The sequence below is a fragment of the Hippocampus bargibanti genome, linkage group LG02, assembly GCF_051943395.1.
Source record: "Hippocampus bargibanti isolate YZ-2025 linkage group LG02, ASM5194339v1, whole genome shotgun sequence".
Lineage (NCBI taxonomy): Eukaryota > Metazoa > Chordata > Actinopteri > Syngnathiformes > Syngnathidae > Hippocampus > Hippocampus bargibanti.
In genome coordinates this window covers 25689941-25714521 of record NC_142735.1, presented here as the reverse complement: position 1 = coordinate 25714521, position 24581 = coordinate 25689941, and the positions used below count along the sequence as shown (strand labels likewise).

Below are 24581 nucleotides of genomic sequence, written 5' to 3'. Positions count from 1 at the left end.
GTAAATGCTTCAATGAAGAGACTACAAGTTGTTTATCATCGCCCGCATTGACATTCATTGTCAATTCAGACTTCAAAGAACAACTTGTTGTGTCCTTCAAATAATTTGATGTTAGCCTTTAGTTTGATAGTTTAATGCTAGTTCGGAATGCTCTCGGGACGGTTTATAATTAGCATCTGTCTGGGCGTAGTATAGCGTGGTAAAGTGAACATAAACGTACAGATACACACACACACACACACACACACACACGATATATTACTTCGTCATACATCTTATCTTCCAAGAACAGATGATGCAACCGCCGAAGAGTTGTCCGGTATTTTTTGTCCTATACTGCCCCCGTTTGGCCAGAATGAACAGCACAGTGTGCATTGATTAAATAAATATCCTATACTACCCCCGCGTGGCCCAAACAAGCAGCACAGTGTGAATCGATCCAAAATATTAAACGCTCCAAAAAATGGATTTTCGCTGCATATCAATGACAATCTTCTTCTTTCCTTTCGTCTTATTCCCTTCATGGACCGCGACAGCAAATCAGTGTCCTCCATAATGACAATATGACCTTTCCAAATCCAGACATTTTGTAAAATGGAGCCATGTTGATTTCTCGAGATTTGAAACCGAAGTTTGTTTTTGTTGAGAGTCGCAATTGCAAGTGTCATGAAGTAGAGCCACAGTCACAGATCAATGGAAATAGATTTAATAAGATTACAGATGCCGTCTCGCGGCTACCTTTCGCTCTCTCTCGAGTGTCTAATCTCTTGGGATTAACAGACGAGTTAGGCGCATGTTCACACGATGTTGTCACTGGAGACGCAAATAAAATGAACCGTGCTTCTTTCATGGCCTAAAGAAGCTGTGCGTTTCAGCTTCATTTATTATTCACATTTCATCTGAATTTATGATTCAAATTTCGACAGTGAAGACCAAAGAGCAGCAACACTGGAGCAGACCGATGAACATCTGGAAGTTGAGTCTGAAAAGACAAGTACCAGGCTTGTTATAGATCTGACTCTGGAATCCATGGTAAGTTTCCTACACAAATGTACTATTCGTTATTCTATTGTTAAACTATCAAAAAAGATCATTTTAGATTTAAAAGAAAATAAAGGCTGTACAGCAATTGCAAAGCCAAATTTCTCTTACACAATGGTGCACATACAAACACGACTCATCATGAGCTAATTTCACACAGCTGCTTGTTAGAATATACTGTCATGTACCAATAACTTTATTCAATAAGGACAGAAAAAGCAAATTGAACGCACAACCTGACCTGATAACAGCCAACTCACGCTGAGGAATCTGCCACTTAAACCCTTACACACTCAAAGTCATAGTGTAGAGCAGGGGCGCTCACACTTTTTCAATATATTGATGATGCTTGCAATTTATGATGATATAAAACCGCATATTTAGCACAACATAATTCTGTACATTTTTTTGCCATTACCTGAGTTCACGCTGATAACTGGCAGACGAAACAAACGCACTTTGAAAATGTCATTGTGACAAAAAGTCCCATTCCATATGAAAGTGATACTTTTTTTCTTCTTTGGTCCAGCTCCCCCACTCATTTTTATACCCTATCTTACGTTTAAAGGGCAACCGATGTCACTTGTTTGTTTTTTAACTGACATCAGAAAAACATTTGATAGCATCTAAAATACCCAAAACACGCAGAATATTTTTAGTCAAAAGCAAAACACAAATAAAAATGACTTAAAGTGTCCAAAATCTGCAAAAAATTGAGCTGCGAATTGGCCATTTTCAGAAAGTCCCGCCCCCAGTTTGTGACGTCATGCCAAGACGTCTTGGTTTGCTGCAGAATCCAAACAATGGCTTCAGATTCGGAGAATATGCTTTCTTGTTACACATCCAGTTATGAATATGATTCAAATAGTTCTGAAGAGGAAAGCATACATGTTTGCAATTGATTAAAGAATTTATTCCGTGTCATTTTGAGGCAACATTGGGGCAATAATGGATCACCAGAAAAGAGGCACAAAATGGCGACCTCCAGTGGCCACCTCCGCTTCCACAGGCTGATAAATTCCTTATATGGAGCTTGGACTCCCTTTTCTGGCGGCTTTTGGGTGCAACACGGTTCTCAGACCAAACATGTACAGCAAAGTACATTGACGTGATGGAAGGACGCTACAATGCGTCTTTTTTTACGGTCAGGGGGCGGTCCTTTCGTGACGTCATGTACGGACTCGTCACCAACTCAAAAACAAGACTTCCTGAATATTCAGAGCGAGTCTTAAAATGTAAAATATAGCAATATGCGGTGGAATCTTATTAAAATACGCTCAGTAGAAGTCATTTAAGCCATTTTATAAATTATGGACGCAACTTGTCCGGAGACGTCGGTTGTCCTTTAAAAGGGTAAAACCGGGCGAAAATTAGGATGTAACTAACGACAAGCTTGTTAACTTTGCGTTGTTTGAGCACGCACAGTGTCCCTAATAATGACATGTCATCTGATTGGTTGTCCGGTATGTCAATCAAGTGAAGGGATGGTTGATTGGCTAACGTCGAGTTTTTTTCCCCCAAAACAACTGAACTTTATTTGTATAGTGTCAGTTCATGACAAATGTCACGCGATCTACCAATAGTAACTTGGAGATCGATTGGTCGATCACGATTGACGTATTGAGCACCCCTGGTGTAGAGTATAATGTAAGGACCCCAAATAATGCCCGTCCTTTACATCCCTATTTTGCTATTTTAATCATATTACTGTACATGTATTTAAATAAACAATTGTAAAACCAATTCAGGTGCTTTTCAAACCTTGGGTACGCAATATATCAAGCTATCTTCTGACAAAAGTATCACCACCGCCACCCTGACCTCTGAATTCCCCACCTGACCAGGAAATGTCGCAAGACCAGTTTGACTCGGTGACGGTAAGCGTGGAGTCGCTGCTGCATGACGCCAAGCGGATGCAGACGCAGTGCCGTGAGCGCAGCGATCAACTGTCGCTGGCCGCCACGCAGCTGCGGGTGGAATCGGCGGCCCTGCGGCAGCAGTGCGAAGCCTCACAGCTGGACATGGCGCACATACGTCGCCAGCTGGATGAGTTGATGGAGGTCAAGTTGGCCTTCGAGGCACGTGAGCGGCAGGCACGCAAACTCAGCAAACAGCTTTGAGAAGGAAATAAATAAACAGTTATCAAATTGAAACAGTGTACCTTTGTTTGATTTTCATATATTTTTATTTTCAATGAATTTGAATCATTATTATTTGTTTGCAGCACTGTTAATTAAGTGATTCCAGATCATAATTTGTTCAACTGATCCAACAGCCCAGACTTCTAAAGTTGATGGAGAGCAAGTCCTGGTGCTATTTTCATTCGTGTGGGTTAGATAGCGGCTAAACGTCGATAAATACAGATGTGGATGTTTGGCTCTAAAGTCCCCCCCCCCCCCCCTCCCCGCATCATCAATTTAAAAATTAGCCAAGGCGGAATGCGTTGCCAATCAGCTCCTACACGCCAGTAAGATGAACCAATAGCGAACAAGATTTGGGTCACGTGTAAACAAATGATGCGCCCCAATACTTTTTTGCCGCCTCTGTACCCGGAAGTAGCAATAAATGTTCATAAAATTGCACTTGAAAGTATGACTTTCAAAGTAGTACTTATTTAATTTATTACATGTATTATTATTACATATATTACACTTTCAAACTAATAAATTTCAGATGAAACATGAAAGGCGCTTATAAATGAAATGTATTTGCGAATTGCTTGTTCTGTAGCCACAAAGGGACATAAGTCTTCTTGTGCCGGTCCCAAGCCCGGATAAATACAGAGGGTTGTGTCAGGAAGGGCATCCGACGTAAAAGCCTGGCCAAAACAAACTTGTGGATCAAACCTCTAAAGATGGAGGACACCGATTTGCTGTGGCGACCCTTTGAAGGGAAAAGCCGAAAGGAAAAGAAGACTACATGTATTATTCATAATTCGATGTGGATGCGATGCCATACCAGACCACCGGGTGACGCGAATTCACTACGTACGTCTATGGATGGACTGATAAAAGCACGAGTCAAGTTTTCATTTTTTGTCATGTTTTTATTAAAGTTGCATAAAAGTGTAACAAAAGTGGACAAAACAATTCCTGTTGTTGATATTGCTACATTTGTTTTGTTGGCTTGATTCAATCGTCCAAAAAACACAAGCTTGTCTCTGCACTGTTTAGCTCTTGTACGTATTTAGCGTCAATGACAATAATCAGTAGATTTATTTTTTTATCCAACAGTAAAAAGAAAATCAGAACAGTCTAAAAATGTGTGTGACTCTGTTTGACCTTGACCATTCTTGTCGTACAATCTTAAAGTTTCCTGCAAACAGTACAGATTTGGATATCACACAACTGAAAGAATTAGCATCTGATTGGATTTTTGTTTGGGTAAATCCTGGCATGAAAAACGTTTCATGATCGCATTAAAAACAGACCAGTATTCAAATGGTAAATATCATGAACATTATCACTTATAAAGGCCTAAGTATGAAACACTCACTTCTAAAAATAACAATAAAAAGCCAAAACATGAGAAAACATCATTTGTTTAAAAAAAAAGCTCAGTAACACACTTTACACCTTAAAAACTCCTCCATTTATTTGGTTTGTGTAACATAAATAATACCTAAGGCAACGTCTGTTTGTTAAAGAAAAGAAAGCGTGAAAAGAAGCAAGTGGGTGAAACTGGGAGGAGAGCGAGGACACGAATGGCACGGTGCACACATGATGGCGTTGTCCTGCTGCCACCGCCACAGGTGCTGGAGATTGGTCACAGGAATCACAGCAAAACGTTTGTGCTATCTCCTATTGGCCGCCGATCACTCTCAAGACCGGACAGGCATGAGATTGGAGACAAATGGCTCATTCTCTGATGTAACTGGCAGCTGCAGCTAGAAACACAGCTGAGAGACAGCTGTGTAGATTCATGCTTTTCCAGTCTTCAATTTTTGACGGGGTGGTTGGGGAGGAGAGAGTTAAAGTGTTCGAAATTGAGCATTTGCTAACACCCGTCACCCGATTGGTGACTTTGGTGACATCATGAAATAACAACGCGGCACCGGTGACACTGGCCACCTTCACGTGACCGCAACGAGCTAAGCACAAAACAATGAAGCGGGCTGAAAATGGCTGAAAAGGGGAGCAAGAGCAGCAGCAAGAAAGTGAATAAAGAGGGACATAGAAGAGTATAAGAATTATAAAAACAACAAGGCAGCTTTGTTGAGGGACTGCTAGAGAGAGTGACCCGCTAAAAAAGAGAAAATAAAAAATATACTCATAGGAACCAGTCCTTCACTAAAAATGAACCTTTTCAAACAAAACAGCAGAAAAAAACAATGTCAAATGAAGAAAACGTGCAATGATGATTGTTACATTTACCAACTAGAATACGCGCAGGCCCACTGCGCATGAGAGGGCAGAAAAACACACCAGAATTGAAGAAAACCTACTTTAGCCACATCTACAGTACGATCTTTTTTTTCTTCTTTTTATTTTCGATTGACGCTGGTCTAAAAATACACCATGTGTAATTGTTGGTGGTCAGAGTGCAGATTTTTTTTTTCCAGCAGTCTTTCAATGCAGTAAATGTGGTAAAAAGGAGGCATTGATGGTGTACAGTAAAGATCACCCCTAAACTCTGCAAAGACTTCCGTAGAAAACGACCCCGGAAAACAAAGCAGATGATATTTTGTTTTTTACTAAACCCCTGACCTGCCGAGTAAAATATGACTAGTCTTCCCTTAAACTCCAGCACTTGACGACTTGAAACGGGTGAGAAGGGGTGTGTGCGAGGAAGACGATAGGTGGCCGATGTAGGAAGGACAAAGCCATCATTTTTTCTGAGGTGTAGAAAGCTTCTGCATCCCTCGGATCTTGTCCAGGAGCTCTGAGATGAAGTCCTACGCCACAAATGACACACATGAGCCGAACTCGGCAGGAAAGAAAAGATTCCAAACAAGGGGGTCCGAGTTCTTACCTCAGTGGGTTTAAAGCAGTCCACCAGTAAGTCCTGTGAAACAGGATCAATTTTAAGTCTGGATAAACTTTAAAACAATTCCAAAACAAGGCTTGCCCAAATCTGATTCCACAAGCTTTGAGGAAGCTTGGTAACGATCCCGATTATTTGAAACGGATGTGATAGAAGAGGAAAACATCTAAAACAGGCCGAATAAGGGCTCAGGGGACCAGACCTGGGCACCCTTGGTCCAAACCAACCTAATGGTTGTCCTACCTTGACCCTGGCGCCCCGCTCAATGTCACTGGGCATATCCAGGAGTTCGTCCACATCGATCTCAAGTTCTGGGATGGCCTCTTCCTGAGAAGAAAGTAAGCAGGGGAATAACACCATCAAGACCTTCATTAAAAATCATGAATAAATAAATAGGTTTTCATAATTGCTTAAATAAATAAAGAAACAAATAATGAGATAAATAAACAAACAGATGAATAAATAAATAAAACTATTAGAAACATAAATAAATAAATAGCATTTTTAAAAAAGTTGTGTATTTTGCAGCGAGTCAAGTTGGCAAAAAACATTTAACAAATAAATAATAAAATAAAAATGTAATAATAATAATAATAATAATAATAATAATAATAATAATAATAATAATAATAATAATAATAATTGGATGGGATTTGCCTTTATTAGTTTCACAGTGGAGAAATTTACATTTCACAGCAGCAAAGTGATGAAATAATAATAATAATAATAATAATAATAATAATAATAATAATAATAATAATAATAATAATACATTGTATTTATAAGTGCCTTTCAAAACTCTCAAGGTCACTTTACAGTCAAGGGATAATTTTTTTCTGTGGGTGCGCAGCGGCAGCCACACGCGCCAGGGTTCACTCAACCCGGCTGTAACTCAAATAGATAGAAAATTAGTTATATAGCTAATAGCCAATAGATGGCTAGCCAGCCAAGTAGAACGATGTACAGTTACCCTGCTACATAGCTAGCTTCAAGCTATCTAGCTAGATAGATATATAGATATATATATATAGCTAATAGCTATATATCTATCTATATGAAATGAGTGAATGAGTTCTGTGAAAGCCAATTTTCACAACAACAATACTTGAATATTTGATGAATATGAATTACCCAACTTAAAATTTGATCAGTTTGTTGGCTAAAAGTTTGGAGTTCACCTGACTTCGTTTTTTTTAAACAGTACAAAACTATAAGAGGAGAAGCGCGCATAATGACATCTGCCTTTTCTAATTTTAGCCTCTATAAAGTGTCTTGAATGTTGCTCATACCACAACTGTCTGCAGCCTGGACTACTCACCCGCAGGAAAAAATATCCTGTTACTCTAAAGTGTCCTTGAGAGTTTTGAAAGGCGCTTATAAATGGAATGTATTATTATTATTATTATTATTATAAAACAACAGCAACTCAGTCATTTGTGGCCCTCCCAAATGTGAGCTACCGCTTATGACCTCTAGAGGGAGACATTCTCCCAAAAGTAACAAAGAGAAACAATCGACGAGCTCAACAAAAGGTCAAGAAAGAAAATAATCATAAAACCACGCACACAAATCACTCACTGTCACCTCTCCCGATCTTTGTTTGAACGTCATTCCCTACTTTTGTTTAAGGCCGAAAGATTTTGAAAAATAACATTGATTAACATAGTTTTACTAGATTTTTTTAATCAGCAATGCAACTGGCCGCTGATTCAAATTTTGCCATCGTCTCCCCTCTAGAGAATCACGGCTTCATCGTAATAAAACCAGTTATAAAAAATGAATCTAGCATAGTATATTTCATAATAGTTAGGACAGTTAGACAGTTAGGACGGCGGGAAAAAAAATCATTGGCCTACCCACTCTCGAGGACTTAAACACTGCAAGAATCCAAACTAGGGCGTGGAGAATCCTACTGGACCCTCTGCACCCTGCCCACCACCTTTTCCAGCTACTCAGGCAGGCGCTACCGATCCATGCGCACCAAATCCAGCAGACATTTAATCAGTTTCGTCCCCCAAGCCATTAACTCTTTGAACAGTAGCCCAAATGGAACTGTGTAGTGCCTCTTTGCAATTTTTTGATGATGATACTAGTGCAACGTGTTCGACTGGAAACAAATTGCTTGTGTGTTCTACATACTTGACAATAAAGATGATTCTGATTCTGACATTTATGAAGGGTTCGGTTCAGCAACAGGTGAAATATATTTTTCCCAAAAATGCTACATTTGATGTTGCAGCCTGAGATTATTAATGAGCCTCTCCGGGATTCTGGCATCTCTCCGCTTCTCCCTCGGCTTGCACCAGCTGTCTGTGCACCTGCCCGCTACCCCTCCTCCCCGCCCCAAACAAACCCAACGCTGCTTCTTGTGTGTCACATGAATCCAATCGTCATTCTTTTATGAATATATCACAAAGACACATTTTTACTCAAGCACACCCAGACAGGTTGGTGTCACTCTTCGAAAAAAATGGCACCGACATGATACTCTGGAAGGCAATAAACAGACTTTTCCTTCCATTTCCTTTGTGTGCATCCACCCTATTTCAAAATCCAGCAACTTGAAATCTTTTAAAGAGCCTGCGTGAAATCGGGCAGCCCGAAGCGGGACGGCTTGCAGGAGTCTGGAGGAGAAACAAAGAAGAAAAAGCCACGAGAGAGAATTCCCAAAACACTCACTCTGACTGACTTTTAGTCTGCTTCCCGCGAGCGATCTTTGTGCAGCTTTGCAGACGATTTCTGACAGAAATGTGCACACTAGAGTATTTTTTTGGGGTGGGGGTGAAGGGTACACTTTGCTTCCCAAGTGATCAGAAAAATATGCTGCTAAGGCTTGATGAAAGAGACATTTATGTTCAGCAATCCATCAAGGTTAAGTTTCTGTGTCATTTTGTAATCCACAACGTGTCCGAAAGACCAACCAAGAAAATAAATAAAAAGATAAAATTTGCAAGTCAGGAAGCCGTTATGGAGATTAGCTTATATCCTGTTTGGCAACCTTGTCAAACTCTGTCAAACAGGCCTGACAGCTTAGTATAAAGGCGTCGGGTATTAAGGAGAGTATTTGCATGGAGAAATGTCAACGCACTCCATTAAGCTCATCATTTGATGTGCACAACGAGAATTGCTACGAAACACGTTAAGAATGAATACTGGAGCTTGTATGAGTATCACTTGGGCTGCGAGGGCTCCCTCTAGTGGTGTGCGAAAAAATACAGAATTGAGTGTTCAAATTGGATTTTACACTTTTATAGTACTGGATTTTAAACACGTCTTTAACACCATTGCGGCAGGGGAAAGACAGACTGTGAGTCGGCCGGAGGCAGCTGAGTTGACGCCGGAATGAAAATTGACGGGGCAGAGCCGCCGCGTCATTGCGCGTGCGTGTCAGTTGTATGCTTAAGACCATCAGAAATGCCTAGTTCAGATTTCTCTTGCCGCACAGTAGAAGCTGCTCGGGGGGTGCACAGCTCAAATGCCAGAACGCAACGACCGTCATGTACAACATGCTGCATTTAGATTTAAGACACAAAAGTGGGTCAGCACAGAAAAACTGCAGGCCCATTTTGTCATACAGTTGATGAAGCAAGTACGGTTTTTTTCAACCAATGTTTACACTGGAAAATCCACATGAGTCAACCGGACTCGTTTGAGCGCTCGGGGTGAATGTTGAAAGTGATTCTGTAATGTAAGGCTTGGCTTTTATGATTTTCAGGAAGTTATTAGAATTTTTCATGCCCGCCACATATTACATCTGGAGCGCACAACAAATGAATGAAGGAGGGAAGTAAAAAAGAATGACTGTTATTGTGGTCAATTTTAAATCTTGGTTCGGACTTTAGCAAGCATCATGGAATTTCACAAGTTTGATTTGCTTTTGTGGGCCGAATAAAATGATGTGGCAGGCAAGATTTGGCCCCCGGGCCTTGACTTTGACACCTGTGCTAAACGTCAATCCGAAACTACTGAATCGGTTTTACCATCAAACGTGATTGTCTTGCCATTCCCGATTTAATGACCGTGAAAGATGTGACACCGGCGAATCCAGGGTAGAAGAGGGTGCAAGCGAGCGCACGGCCGCAACCTGGTCGGAATTTGTATCATTATACTTAACTCATACACTGCCAGACAATGTGCAGAAATGTCCATTCTAGTGCCAGCGTTTTTGTCATTTTCATTCAAATTACAGGACCCACAGAATATTGAGTTTGAGGACTACATAAACATTCAATGCAGCAAAAGAAACCTTAGACTTATTTGATCAGAAAAAAACCCAAGTTATATAGGTTTGGAGTTATCTGAGCTTGAAATGGGGGCGGCTGTACAAAAGGCAAACGCTGCCCCTTCGTGGGACGGAAAAACATTGCCAGGGGTCTGACCAGCACTTTATCGCCACCCCCCCAAGAAAAAACAAAACCCGAACAAATTCGGGAATGGCGCTCCAAATCATGCTTTTCAATTCCTGAATACATTCGGGAATGGCTGTGAATGAGTTAAGAAAAAAAATCCTGCCGCAGGGAAGGGCACTATACTATCCAATATGGCTTCGTAAACAAATGCAGGAATAGCTAAGCAATATCCCCACCCCCAACCCCACCACACCCCAAGGGGTGATGCGAATTTCTCTTGACTGACATCAAGGTACATTTCATTGACCAAAATAGACTTCAGGACGCTGGCTCGGGATTAGCCTGCTGTGCTTCATCAACAGCAACGTTTTATCGAGTTGAGAGCAAAAAGGGGGCAAAGGGGGAGATAGCGGGGTGGCTGAGGACGCGCCAGACAGGGAAGTGATGGCAAGAGACCGACGGGAAGCAGGAAGGGGGGAGGGGGAGTCGGCCGCGTGGCGCTTGAACAATGCCTCTTGACTCAGTTTCCAGCTAACTTTTTCTTTCGCTAGCCATCAGCACCAAGTACGATGATACTTGACCGTAGCGACAAAACACATGTGACCAACACGGGATATCCCATCAACATGTGACACGGAGAAAGCTCAACCAAACAAGATATTGCTTTTTTCTTTCTTCCGTGCTGCAAAATTGCGTTAATGTGTGGAAAGATTGACAAAGAAAATATGAGTTGTTTTTGTCCATATTGGCATCCAGCAGATGTCAAAAGATGTCAACTAATCATCTTCTATGTCCTCTCCACCCAACACTTCTTTTTCTTTCCTTTACCGGATTCGCTGTGGCAAACCTTTGAGGGAAAAGCTGAAAGGGAAAGAAGAAGACCGGCTGATGAAAACCAGGCACCACGTTCAATATTTGGCCCTTAGGCAGCCAAAACAATGTCCCAAGTCTTTCCCAACTGTCAACAACGGCTTTCACACAAGTTATTTTGGTTCGACTAAGCTCACACGTCATCAAGTGCCTTTATGTCTTAATATATAAATTAAAATAACATATAATATCTAAATGCATTTCTTGATTCTGCACTATGTACAGTCTTGTTTATAGAACGGTTTTTGCACATCTACATTTGCACAGTATACAGTTGACATTTTTATTTTGTTATGCTTAGAATATCTTGTTTTCTATCCTTTCACTCCCACCCCAACCCCATCCCTCTTCAATTGCTGCTGTGGACTGCAAATTTCCCCATCGCGGGACGAATAAAGGTATTCTGATTCTGATTCTGATTCTGATTCTGATAAAATTAGATAAGATGAAATAATAAATAATAACATAATATACAAAAATAAGATTAAATTAAATGAGATAAAATAAAATACATGATTAAGTAATTGAAATAAAAGAATAAATAAATAATATTAACAATAAAAGAATAAATGAATGAATAAACAAAGTAAATAAATACATAGACAAATAAATAGGCAAATAAACAAACATATAAAGTAAAGTCTCGTTATATCGATATTCTCGGGAGTCGGAAAAAATATCGATATAACCGGACTATCGATATATCCGATCCTGCGGCATGTAAATTTCCTCCTTGCGTTCATAGAAATAGTATCGTAATAAGCAGTACTATCGATATAACCAATATCGATATAACGAGACTTTACTGTATATGAATGAATGAATGAATAAATAAATAAATAAATGAATAAATAAGAACCTCACTTTTAAACAACACAAAGCATTCACAGCAGCCCAGTTGGTGCCTCGCAGTGATATCAAGGCAGATAAAAATGAAAACAGGCCTCCAGAGCCTCTTGAATGTCATGCAAGTGCCCCATGCTGGGCCAAACCACAAAGGCTGCCTGCCGTTATGCATGCCAGGAAACATTTGTCGGCATACTACTGGGAAAGTCCTGGCAAAGTGTTGCTTTTTCAACATCAAATAACTCATCTTAAAGCGCAACGGTCGCCCAAAAATACAAATCTGTTCCACTATCAACCGGAAATTTCAGTATAAAATATTTTGGGTATATTTTTGTTTGGTGTTGTGCCCATCTGCTTTATTTGGGGGCGGGGATGGTCCAGCGGTTAACTGTTTTTTTTTTTGTTATATTTACTTAACACGAGTATGTGTGTTCAATTCATGTATGTGTGCGTTTGACTGAGCATGTGAGCCAGACAGCCCCCAGGGTGACATTCACCACACCAGAGCCAGGAGCACACATTCTGTCCAGTGTACCATATTTACGAAGCAGCTCGCAACATTTTAGCAAAACAAAAGTAGTGAGGGACAGTGCAGCTTGATGTCCACCCCATGACTACATTTCTTCATTCATTCTCACGACAATTGTCACACTTGGCTGACGGGCTGGCCCATGTGACGAGAGAAAATGACAAGCTCGTCAAGTTGAGCAAGTACTTGAAACGCAACACTGGAAAGAGTGAGGTCACCGGTGCGTGCGGCTCAACATGGCCAACACCAGCATTTCTGACAAACAACCCAGCCCGCCCGGGTCAAAAGAAGAAAATCGTGCGGTGCATTTTGGGATTGCACCAAACGCGCATATTCAATTTTGACTTGTTTCAAGACAAGTAGCCGTTTTGGCAGAGGGTAATTCTTCATAATAAAGGCTTCAAGATGTTATAATACCACCCCAGTCGACGTTTACTGTCACACCACACGTTGAGAAAAATAAAGTGAATTGTAATTACATGTATGTATTTTAAACAACCGCATCACTTTCCTTTGGAAAAAAAAAATATATATATATATATATATATATATATATATATATATATATATATATATATATATGTGTGTGTGTGTGTATACACACACACACACACATACACGTGCATATGTGTGAATAAAAAGATTGATTTACTGATTTCTCGGGACATACGGAGAATGCGGTGAGTTGTTTATACTCCTTCACTTGGTCTCTTCCTGTTGAAACATCCCGCTTAATGACTCACATCCCTTGTTCTGCGTCTTTCTCACTCTCTCTTTGCCATTTTTGCGCGAGCTCACAAACTTTACTCAAGGAATCCACACATACTTAGTCACCTCCACTCCTTGTGAGACTCCTCCATTTCAAAACACGCGCACATTGACTCACCCCACGCCATCAGCCAAGTGGAACTCGTGTGCACTGCATGGAGCCACATGTAAACCATTAACACATACATGTATGTGTGTGGTGGTGGGGCGTGCTTGCATGCAGGGACACACTGGGTTCTTTTACTTCCCAGTGTGCAACAACCACGTTTTGTTGTCACCCTTTTCTGGCCCGCCGAGTCAATCACTGTGTATTCACGTATTCGGTTGAAGCCAACTCGGCATATTGTGTGTTTCCGTGTGTTTTTGTGTGACGACAATTTTGGCCTTCCTCGACACCACGTCTCTTTTGGAGACGTAGCACAATTAAGTTAATTAAGATTAAAATCAACAGACTTCTTGTGATCTAAATGAAGCCAATTACATCGGCGAAGGAGGAAACAAAAACGTCATTCTTGTGCTAATCACTTGTAAAACGCTGACTATCGTACGGCAACAATGCAAGTAATAAAGTCTTTCTTTATACTGAAATTGTTTCAAATCAATTCACGCAAAGCCAATCCTGGTTCATGAAACTGCCACAAACCGTGTTAGCTAATGCTAACATGCTCTAGTTATAAAGAAATAACTCTGAAAGAACAGAAGGTTGGTCGCATTTTTTTTGCTGGGGAGACATGACTGAAGGGGTAGAATATGAAATCGCCCGGTTGCCATGGTGCTATCCTCCTTCCTGCTCACAATGATGAAGCAGGTGGCTGGCCGAACATCCGACATGTTGGCAGGCGGGAATGCCGGCGCAATTGGCAACCGGTGGCGTTCATTAAATGAGTTAAATGAAGGAGGAACATTCCCAAATCCCTTTTGGGAATCAACTCCAAGCTTTTTTTAATAGCAATAGCCTCAATCAGACCCGGATAAGGACGCATGTGACGAACAAAAGGGGAGGAAGACGAACATGCCAGGGTTCTCCTCATACACCACGTGCTGAAAAAGTAACCGCAAGCTGCTTCTTCTACGTGATAAGTGTCGAGTAACTCCATGAGAACAAATGATTTTTCTCTTGGATTTATTCCCTTGGATGAGAATCCGAAATTAAACATACATCCCAATAAATCATGCATTTTTTTTCTTCCTGAAAAGAAGACAGAAGGGAGAAGAACCCTACAAAAACAAACAACTGACAGAGGCCACAGTAAAGGCCTGGGAAAGCATTTCAAATGAAGAACCGGAACTTTGAGTTGTAGTAGTAGAAAGTCAGGGTTACTCCTCCAAATATACTTCTGGAAGGAACTGTAAATCGTAAGATGGTGTTCCCCCAACATCGATTCAACCAAGTGACAGTGATCACTGCATATCTTTTAGCCTTCTGGATAAACAACCTCAATGACCTCCAACACAACAAACGCTCAGAAATTCCAACAGTCTTACTCCAAACTCGTCTGGCAAACTGTCAAGAAACACCCACAGATTTCCGTTATCTTCCCACAACCAATATTTTTTTTAATCTGTGTACTTTTTATTCTGCCTGTCTGATTTTCAGGCGTGCATCTGGAAATCCATTATTGGCAGACAGTCAAAGCACATTGATCTCAAAATCCTCTGCGGGTCACTTAATCACCTTAAGTGGTGTTTAGAGTTTCCCCCTCAATACTTTTTGGCTGTTTGATATGCCACACAATAACAAAATGTAACCTCCATGCTAACCAGGTGTGCCCCCCCCCCCCCCAGCTACCTCCATTACGCTCTTGAGGGAAAACTCCCAACCTGCAAAGCATTCTTCACGCTAGGAATAGCATGTGGGTCATCTGCAGCTCAGTGAAGTTGACATGAGCTTCCAAGTTTACCAGCGATTGAAGGTTACAATACCGGCGTGGCTTTGATGGGCTTTTCCAGTGGGCCCCTCACAGGAAGGCCCCCTACCCACCACCTCCTTCACAGTTTTTCACACATTTCGTGTTCTTAACTCATTCACTGCCATTCCCGATTTTGTTCGGGAATTGAAAAGCATGACGTGGAGCGCCATTGTTGAATTAGTTGTGTTTTTTTTTTCTTGCGGGGGGGGGGGGGGGTAAAGCGCCGGTCAGACGTCTAGCAATGTTTTTTTAATGTTTTTCCCTTCCACGAGGGGGCAGCATTGGCCTTTGGGCCATGCTAGCATTTTGTTACAGATTCAGCTGTTGTTAAAGGACAACCGACGTCTCCGGACAAGTTGTGTCCATAATTTATAAAATGGCTTGAAATGACTTCTACTGGGCGTATTTTAATAAGATTCCACCGCATATAGCTATATTTTACATTTTAAGACTCGCTCTGAACATTCAGGAAGTCTTGTTTTTGAGTTGGTGACGAGTACTTACGTGACGTCAGAAAAGGACCGCCTACTCATCGTAAAAAAGACGCATTGTAGCGTCTTTCCATCACGTCAATGTATTTTGCTGTACTGTTTTTTTTAAAACCGTGTGTTACATACAAAAGCCGCCAGCAGAGGGAGTCCAAGCTCCATGAAACGAATATATCAGCATGTGGAAACGGGCTGCTTTATTCCTCACAGCTCGATGGCCATTTTATTGCCTCTTTTTGGGTGAGACATCCCCCCTGCCCGTTTGCCTCAAAATGACATTCGTGATTCTTTAATCGATTGCAAACATGTATGCTTTCCTCTTCCGAACTATTTGAATCATATTCATAACTGGATTTGTAACAAGAAAGCATATTATCCGAATCTGAAGCCATTGTTTTTATTCTCCAGCAATGCAAGACGTCTTGGCGTGACGTCACGAACTGGGGGCGGGACTTTCTGAAAATGCCAATTTCGCAGCTCATTTTTTTGCAGATTTTGGACACTTTAAGCCATTTTTAATGGTGTTTTGCATTTGATTAAAAATATCATACTGCGTGTTTTGGGTATTTTAGATGCTATAAAACGTTTTTCTGGTGTCAGTTAAAAAACAAAAAAGTGACGTCCTTTAAGGCACTATATAAATCAATATGTATGTGTTATATTGTATTTTGCACAGCCACTCCCATTTCAAGCTCATATAACTCCAGACCCATATAACTTCGGAATTAACTTTTTTTTCTGATTAAAGAATTGAGTCCAAGATTGCTTACGCTGCATTGAATGTTTATGTAGTCCTAAAACTCAATATTCTGTGGGTCCTGCAATTTGAGTGAAAATGACAAAAACCCTGGCACTGAATTGGACACATTTTTGCACATCGTCTAGTAGTGAATGAGTTAAGGCCTTTCTCCATGGTGAAATTTGTGTAGCTTAGTTTGGAGTCTGAAAGTAGGGATATTTTTGGTTGCTAAATATTATATTAACAGTGCTGGTTGGATATTGCACAGGTGTGCTTTAAAGATCTTTCAGCCAATAAGATGGCAAAGCAGCCTCCCCTTCTCGGGGCTTGCCTATAAAGGCGACATGAGCTATGAATAGCCAACCTGGAGTTGCACGCGCCGATACGTGTGTTGTGTTTCATTCATTCCCCCTTGGTGACATGCTACAATCCCCTCACGCACACGACCCGACCCTATACAATGCAAAAGAGGTCACATGATCGGTGATAAAAAGGGGCCTACAGTGTTACTTAACAGAACTACCCTGATCGATTAGTTCGATCTGCGGGTGTTTTACAATGCCGCGACTGTACCTCGCAGTCGTAGAGGTCCGTTAGCTGGTCGATGATCCACTCCTCCAGGTTGAGTCTTTTCCTCAGTTCCTTGCGGTCGTATTTGACGGTAACGCGTCCTTGTTTGCGAACGGGGGTCTCGGGCTCCTCCGTTGTGCCGGCCGGCGTCTGGAAATACACCCGGGGCTGAGGGCTCGTCTCCGGGCTCGTGACGGCCGCCATGCTCGCTCGGTTCGGCGGAGGGGTTGAAGAGAAGGATCCGATGCAACTCCCCGGGCTGGAGGTGCAAAGAGAGGGGGGCTCGGGGGGTGGTGTGGGCAAACACGAGGCGATCGACGCTCGATTTTTAGCGAGGTGGAATATCCTGCTGAAATGAAGAGCTGCTTTTGTTGTTCGAGTTGCACAAGAAACGCTCCCACGGACAAAAGAGTAACCGGCTTATTGGTCTATTTACAGCATACAAACTCAGCTTACATAAAAAGAAAGGCAGTCAACTCTTCTTTATCCAGTACAAAGAGAAAGCCAACGTCCCCGTAGCTCCGTTTCTCCTTCCTTCCTTCCCCCCCTCCCTCTTTCTCTCTCTCTCTCTTTCCTCCCCACACGTCCCCTGGAGATGTATGCGTGCGCGTGCGTGTGTGTGTGTGTTTTCGCAAACTGACGGAGCCCGGACAGAAAAAGGAATCGACTATAAATGTGGACTTTTTTGGTCTTCTCCTTCAATGTCACTTGTATGCATCGTGGAATACCCATTTTCAAACTCAAGTTAACCCACGCTGCGAAAAAAAAACGTACTTTGAATTTCGTCATTTCAGACAGTTTACATACAATTACTTATCGCCCGTGTGAATCGTCGTGCGAGAACACACTAACCCATAATGCACAGCGCGCATGTGCCCCAAGGGTGCCATTGCCACACAAGCACTTCCTTGTTGATGCCTCAAATTCATTTAATTTCTAAGGGCTCTTCAACACTCTCATGGACACTTTACAGTCACGGGATATTTTTTTTCTTTTTGTTTTTGTTTTGTTATGTTATCAGTCCTTGTGTCAACGCAGTAACGAAATTTGCATAATCTAACGACAAACAATACATTAAAATAGTTTAAAAAAATTCCAGTGTAGAATATCCGTCAAGTAGGACAAAAGGATCGAAAAATAATAATATTTAGTCTACTGGATTCTTTCCGGTGACTGAAAATGTTTCCCTTGTAATCCAAACGTATTACAAATGAGTTACAACTTTGAGGTGTTACCGAAAAATACCTTTGTATTAAAAGTGGAATGTCAAACAAAACCACAACGATCAATGAAAATTTGTTTTCATACAGGTACCGTACTTGGAACTCAAAAGGTGGAGCCAAGGATGTGACGTGTGCGGTATGCTAATACTGTTTTGCCTTACCAAATAAATAAATAAATAAATAAATAAATAAATGCCTCTCCATGTTTAGTCAGTGAAGTTGCTGTAGTAGATGTCAATTATTTATCGAGTATGTCTGAAATTTACGGTTGGGCGAGCACAAACCTCTACTTGCATTGGGGGGATAACATCAACGTAAGAAGCTATTTTTAATTAAGCCGCATCTACTTGCAGTCATCTCACTTGTCGTACTAAAGTCAGTGTCATTTGTGTTGTGTTGTGAAGTCAAAGAATAACCTTTCGCATATATTTTACATTCCATTTGTTGATGTTTTGCATATATGAGTCGTGCAAACAGAAATACTCAGCGAATGCATTTTTTTCCCCCAGCTGCATTGAAAACTGTAGTGGTTATGAGTCTTATGCAAGGGGCGCCCTCGAGCAAAATAGGCCTCTTACCAGATGTAAAGAAGTCATTCAAATATGAGTATATCATGATTCTCAATTCGCCTTTCTCTTCTTTGGTAATCCACGCTTCCCCTACGTACTGGGCTTTACATTATGTATATCATTACTTTAAAGAATCGATGACGAACAATTCTTTCTTTGAATTCAAGAGAAAAAAAGCAAAGTAACCTGACTATTGTCGGATATGAGACGGTGATCAGTTGACTTGTTTTAACTCGAAACACCAACAGGGATGCTTGCTGAGTGCTTCTTCTTTTCTTTTCAGCTTTACCCTTCAGGGGCTGCCATAGCGAATCAGTGTCCTCCATCTAACCTGATTTTGTGCATCCTCTTCTCTCACACCAGCTACCTTCATTTTCTCTTTGATATCATCCATAAACTGCCTCTTTGGTCTTCCTCTCAGTCTCCTGCCTGGCAGTTGAAGGTTCAGCATCATTCTCGCGATATAGTCACTCTCTCTCCACTGGACATGTCCAAACCATCTCAGTCTGGCCTTTCTCCCCAAAGCCTCTAATATGAGTTGACCGTCTGATATACTTATTCCTGATCCTATCCAACCTGGTCACTCCCAAAGAAAACCTCAACATCTTCAGCTCTGCTACCTCCAGCTCTGCTTCCTGTCTTTTCTTCAGTGACACTGTCTCCAGTCCAAGCATCATGGCTGGTCTCACCACTGTTTTATACACTTTTCCTTTCATCCTAGCTCCTATCACACATCACACCTGACATTTTTCTCCAGCCGCTCCAGCCTGTCTGGACACGCTTCTTCACCTCTTTTCCACACTCTCCATTGCTCTGGACAGTTGACCCCAAATCTCCGACCTCCTTTATCTCTTCTCCTTGTAGCATCACTCTTGCACTTGGATCCCTCTCATTCACACATATGTATTCCGTCTTGCTGCGACTGATCTTCATTTCTCTCCTTTCCAGGACATACCCACACCTCTCTAGTTTCTCCGTCACCTGTTCCCTGCTCTCGCTACAGATCACAATGTCATCTGCAAACATCATGGTCCAAGAAGATTATTGTGTAACATCGTCTGTCAGCCTGTCCATCACCATAGCAAACAAGTAGGGGCTTAGAGCTGACCCCTGGTGGAGTCCCACCTCCACCTTGAATGTCTTCGTCACACTGACAGCACACCACACAACTGTCTTACAGTCATGATACATGTCCGCTCTGATATACTTTTCTGTCACTCCAGACTTCCTCATGCAATACCACAGCTCTTCTCTGGGCACCCTGTCATACGCTTTCTCCAGATCTACAAAGACGCAATGCAATTCCTTCTGACCTTCTCTGTACTTCTCTATCAGCATTCTTAAAGCAAACACTGCATCTGTCGTACTCTTTTTTTGGTATGAAGCCATACTGCTGCTCACAAATGTTCACTTCTGCTCTTAGTCTAGCTTCAACTACTCTTTCCAATAGTTTCATTGTATGGCTCATCAACTTTGTTCCTCTGTAGTTACAACAACTCTGCACATCTTCCTTGTTCTTAAAAATGGGCACCAGTACACTTTATCTCCATTCTTCAGGCATCTGTTCACCATCTAAGATCTTATTGAATAACCCAGTCGGGAACACCACTGCCTGGAGTCCAAACCTGCCCATCACCTTCTCATCATCTTTGTTTCCTGCGCCAACATGTCCATGGAAGTCTCCACCAATTACAACCCTCTCACTTCTCAGGATGTTCTGGATGACTTCATCAAAGTCCAAAAAAAATGTCTCCTTCTCCGCCAACTCACATCCTACTTTTGGGGCATACCCACGAATAACATTTAACATCACACCTTCAATTTCTAGCTTCAGACTCATCATTCTATCTAATACGTACTCGTTTTACGTCTAAGACATTCTGACAAACTTCTCTTTTAAGATAACTCCAACTCAATTTCTCTTTCTTCACCATGATAAAATAACTTGAACCCTGAGCCTAAGCTTCTAGCCTTGCTCCCTTTCGACCTGGTCTCCTGAACACACCAGTATGTCTACCTTATCTGCATCATGTCAACCAGCTCTCTGCCTTTAACTGTCATTGTTCCTACATTCAAAGTTCCTTCTCTTAGTTCTATACTCTTGCTGTTCCATTTCTCTCTTTTCCTATGGGCACACCTCCCTCCTCTCCTTCTTCGACCAACAGTAGTCCATTTTCCACCGGCACCTTGAAGGTCAACAGTGCCAATGGCGGCCGTTGTTAACCCGGGCCTCGATCGATCCGATATGGGATTCAGAGGTACATATTTGTTTCGGTAAAAAACATTACGTCGAATGCCCTTACTGACACAACCCTCTGTATTTATCCGGGCTTGGGACCAGCACAATAAGACACTGGCGTGTGGCCCTTTGTGGCTGCAATGCTGAATGCATTGTCAGTAAACGCCGATAGATGGCGGTATTACCTCAATTACTGGCAGTTTTTACAGTTTCAAAGCGTGTCTGTGAGTGTGCGTGTGTTTGGGGTGGCGGTCAAGTTCTGAATACATCTGTGTCTCCACACAACGTGTCTTTGTGGCTCCTCCTTGGCCCCGTTAGGAGAAAAAAGCTAGCCTGTCGCTGGACTCCAAGGCATAAATACAGACGAGTGGCTTTGCTGGAGATTTGTAACATAACACTTTGGGTGACTTTCAAATGGTGAAAGTGGTGACACCCTGATCACACTAAAATGACTAAAATTGTATGTATACTAACAATGTAATTAATAATGTACATACGGTATCCGTACCTTCTTTTCCACTTATCAGCGCGGGATATGAGGTTGTGAAGAGAGTGAGAGGTCAAAAGAGAGAAAAAAAAAACGCTGAAGAAACAGACAATGGGTTGGACCTGCAGTCTTTTGAGAGCACAGGTGCTTGCACTTCAACACAAAATAATTGTGAGTACACACGCGTGTGTGTGTGTGTGTGTGTGTGTGTGTGCGTGCGTGTGTGTGTGTGCCGTGCGTGTGTGTGTGTGCATGTGTTTGTGTGTGTGTGTGTGTGTGTGTGTGTGTGTGTGTGTGTGTGTGTGTGTGTGTGTGTGTGTGTGTGTGTGTGTGTGTGTGTGTGCCACGGCAACCTCACAATATCTGTTTATGCATATCTGGCACTTTGCTGTCGAGAGGATGCAAATCTCCATGCAGATTTTGTTCATCTTCATCCCAAATGCTGTTTGATGTCTGTTTGTGACACATCCAGTCTTCCTTAAAAAAAGTCAGCAAAGTCGGCATACTGCGGCATAGCAGACATTCCATGCCCGGTGTAGTTGGGGAGTCAGAGAACAGGCAATTGTGGCCAATAAAAATCTATCCAGCCCGTGAGTGTTTAATGTGGGGTTTCTATTGTAATGTTGCCTAGCAGCAGGATTTAGATCGGACTCGATTGCTTGAGTCTCAGTGTCGTTTTGTTTGTCCCAAGAGTATTGAAGGAGGACACATACCCGTTTGACCCACAATTAATAGCAACATTTATAAGTCCCTGTAAAGTAAAAATAAACGTCTTCTAAGGTTGCCATTCCACAGAAGAGAACTGTTTGGAGTACATAAACTTTAAAATGGCGACTCATTTAAGTTGTTCTCTCCATTCTTTGTGGCGTGCGAGCATTCACAGTTGACAATGCGGCAGTCTAAAGGGGCCGTGTCGGCAGTAAAACCTCGGTCCAGAATATGGCTGTCAAGTTTAAAAGTGGAAAAAAGGCACCTAACACCATAGTACTCACCTAAGGCGCTCAAAAATAACTTCAAGATCATGTAAAAATGTGAAAATGGTGTTGACACATTGAACATGGTGAGACATTGAGGATTAGTACCTTCAATTCACATTCCCATTATCACCGCGTTGATGACATACATCGTGCATGAACTAAGACATTTGCGTTTTCAAAATGGAAATACAGTCAATAAAACAAATTTGTGCGTGTTTGTTGATGACTGTGCTGTCAACAGTGTGATCTAGCTTCAGCACTGTACCTTTTATATTGGATTTAAAAAAGAAACCATCCATCCATCCATCCATCCATTTTCTGCCGCTTATCCGGGGTCTGGTCGCGGGGGCAGCAGCTTCAGTAGGGAAGCCCAGACTTCCCTCTCCCCAGCCACTTCTTCTAGCTTGTCCTGGCGGATGCCAAGGTGTTCCCAGGCCAGCTGGGAGACATAGTCTCTCCAGCGTGTCCTAGGTCGTCCCCAGGGTCTCCTGCCAGTGGGGCATGCTCAGAACACCTCACCAGGGAGGCGTCCATGGGGCATCCTAATCAGATGCCCGAGCCACCTCATCTGGCTCCGCTCTATGTGGAGGAGAAACGGCTCGACTCTGAGCCCCTCCCAGATGACCAAGTGGATCTCATCCACCTCTGACGCCTTGCCACCGCGGAGCTTTTTAACCACATCGGTGACTTCAACCACAGAGATCGGAGAGCCCACCTCAGAGTCCCCAGACACTGCTTCCTCCAAGGAAGGTGTGTTGGTGGAGTTGAGGAGGTCTTCGAAGTACTCTGCCCACCGGTTCACGACATCCCGAGTCGAGGTCAGCAGCGCCCCATCCTCACTGTACACAGTGTTAGTGGTGCACTGCTTTCCCCTCCTGAGACGCCGGATGGTGGACAAGAGTTTTCTCAAAGCGGTCCGAAAGTCGGCTTCCATGGCCTCACCAAAGTCTTCCCATGGCCGAGTTTTTGCCTCGGCGACCGAGGCCGCATTCCGCTTGGCTAATCAATATCTGTCAGCTGTCTCAGGGGTGCCACAGGCCATATAGGCCCGATATAGGACTGCTTCTTCAGCTTGACGGCATCCCTTACTACAGGTGTCCACCAGCGAGTACGGGGTTGTCGCCACGACAGGCACCAACCACCTTACGGCCACAACTCCGATTGTCCGCCTCAGCAAGGGAGGTACGGAACACGGTCCATTCGGACTCAATATCCCCCACCTCCCCCGGGACATGTGAAATGTTCTGCCGGAGGTGGGAGTTGAAACTCCTTCTGACAGGGGATTCCGCCAGATGTTCCCAACAAACCCTCACAACATGTTTGGGTCTGCCAGGTCGGACTGGCATCTTCCCCCACCAACGGAGCCTACTCACCACCAGGTGGTGATCAGTTGATAGCTCCGCCCCTCTCGTCACTCGAGCATCCAAATAATGCGGCCGTAAATCCGATAATACAACTACAAAGTCAATCATCGAACTGTGACCAAGGGTGTCATGGTGCCACGTGCACATATGGACACCCTTATGTTTGAAAAAAGTGTTTGTAATAGACAATCCGTGTCGAGCACAGAAGTCCAATAACAAAATACCACTCAGGTTCTGATGGGGGGGGGGGGGGGGGCATTTCTCCCAACCCCTCCAGGTCTCACTGTCATTTCCCACATGAGCATTGAAATCACCCAGCAGAACAAGGGAGTCCCCAGGGGGAGTGCTCCCCAGCACACCCTCTAAGGTCTCCAAAAAGGATGGGTACACTGAACTGCAGTTTGGTGCATTTTCACAAACAACAGTCAGAACCCGTCCCCCCACCTGAAGGCGGAGGGATGCAACCCTTTCGTCTACCGGGGTGAATCCCAACGGACAGGCTGCGAGCCGGGTGGCAATAACTATGCCAACACCTGCTCTACGCCTCTCACTGTGGGCAACTCCAGAGTGGAAGAGCGTCCAACCCCTCTCGAGGGCTGGTACCAGAACCCAGGCTGTGTGTGGAGGCA

General features: G+C 42.7%; 1 protein-coding gene across 1 annotated transcript; it reads right to left on the bottom strand.

The window, feature by feature from the left end:
* Positions 1-4053: 4053 nt before the first annotated feature.
* On the bottom strand, positions 4054-17645 carry ppp1r14bb (protein phosphatase 1, regulatory (inhibitor) subunit 14Bb). The gene is made up of 4 exons (XM_088990508.1): positions 17097-17645; positions 6268-6351; positions 6013-6045; positions 4054-5935 (listed from the first exon to the last, which is right to left on the bottom strand). Exons 1-4 carry the CDS (start codon positions 17295-17297, stop codon positions 5867-5869), a joined length of 387 nt encoding a protein of 128 aa, XP_088846634.1. The 5' UTR covers positions 17298-17645; the 3' UTR covers positions 4054-5866.
* Positions 17646-24581: the final 6936 nt, after the last annotated feature.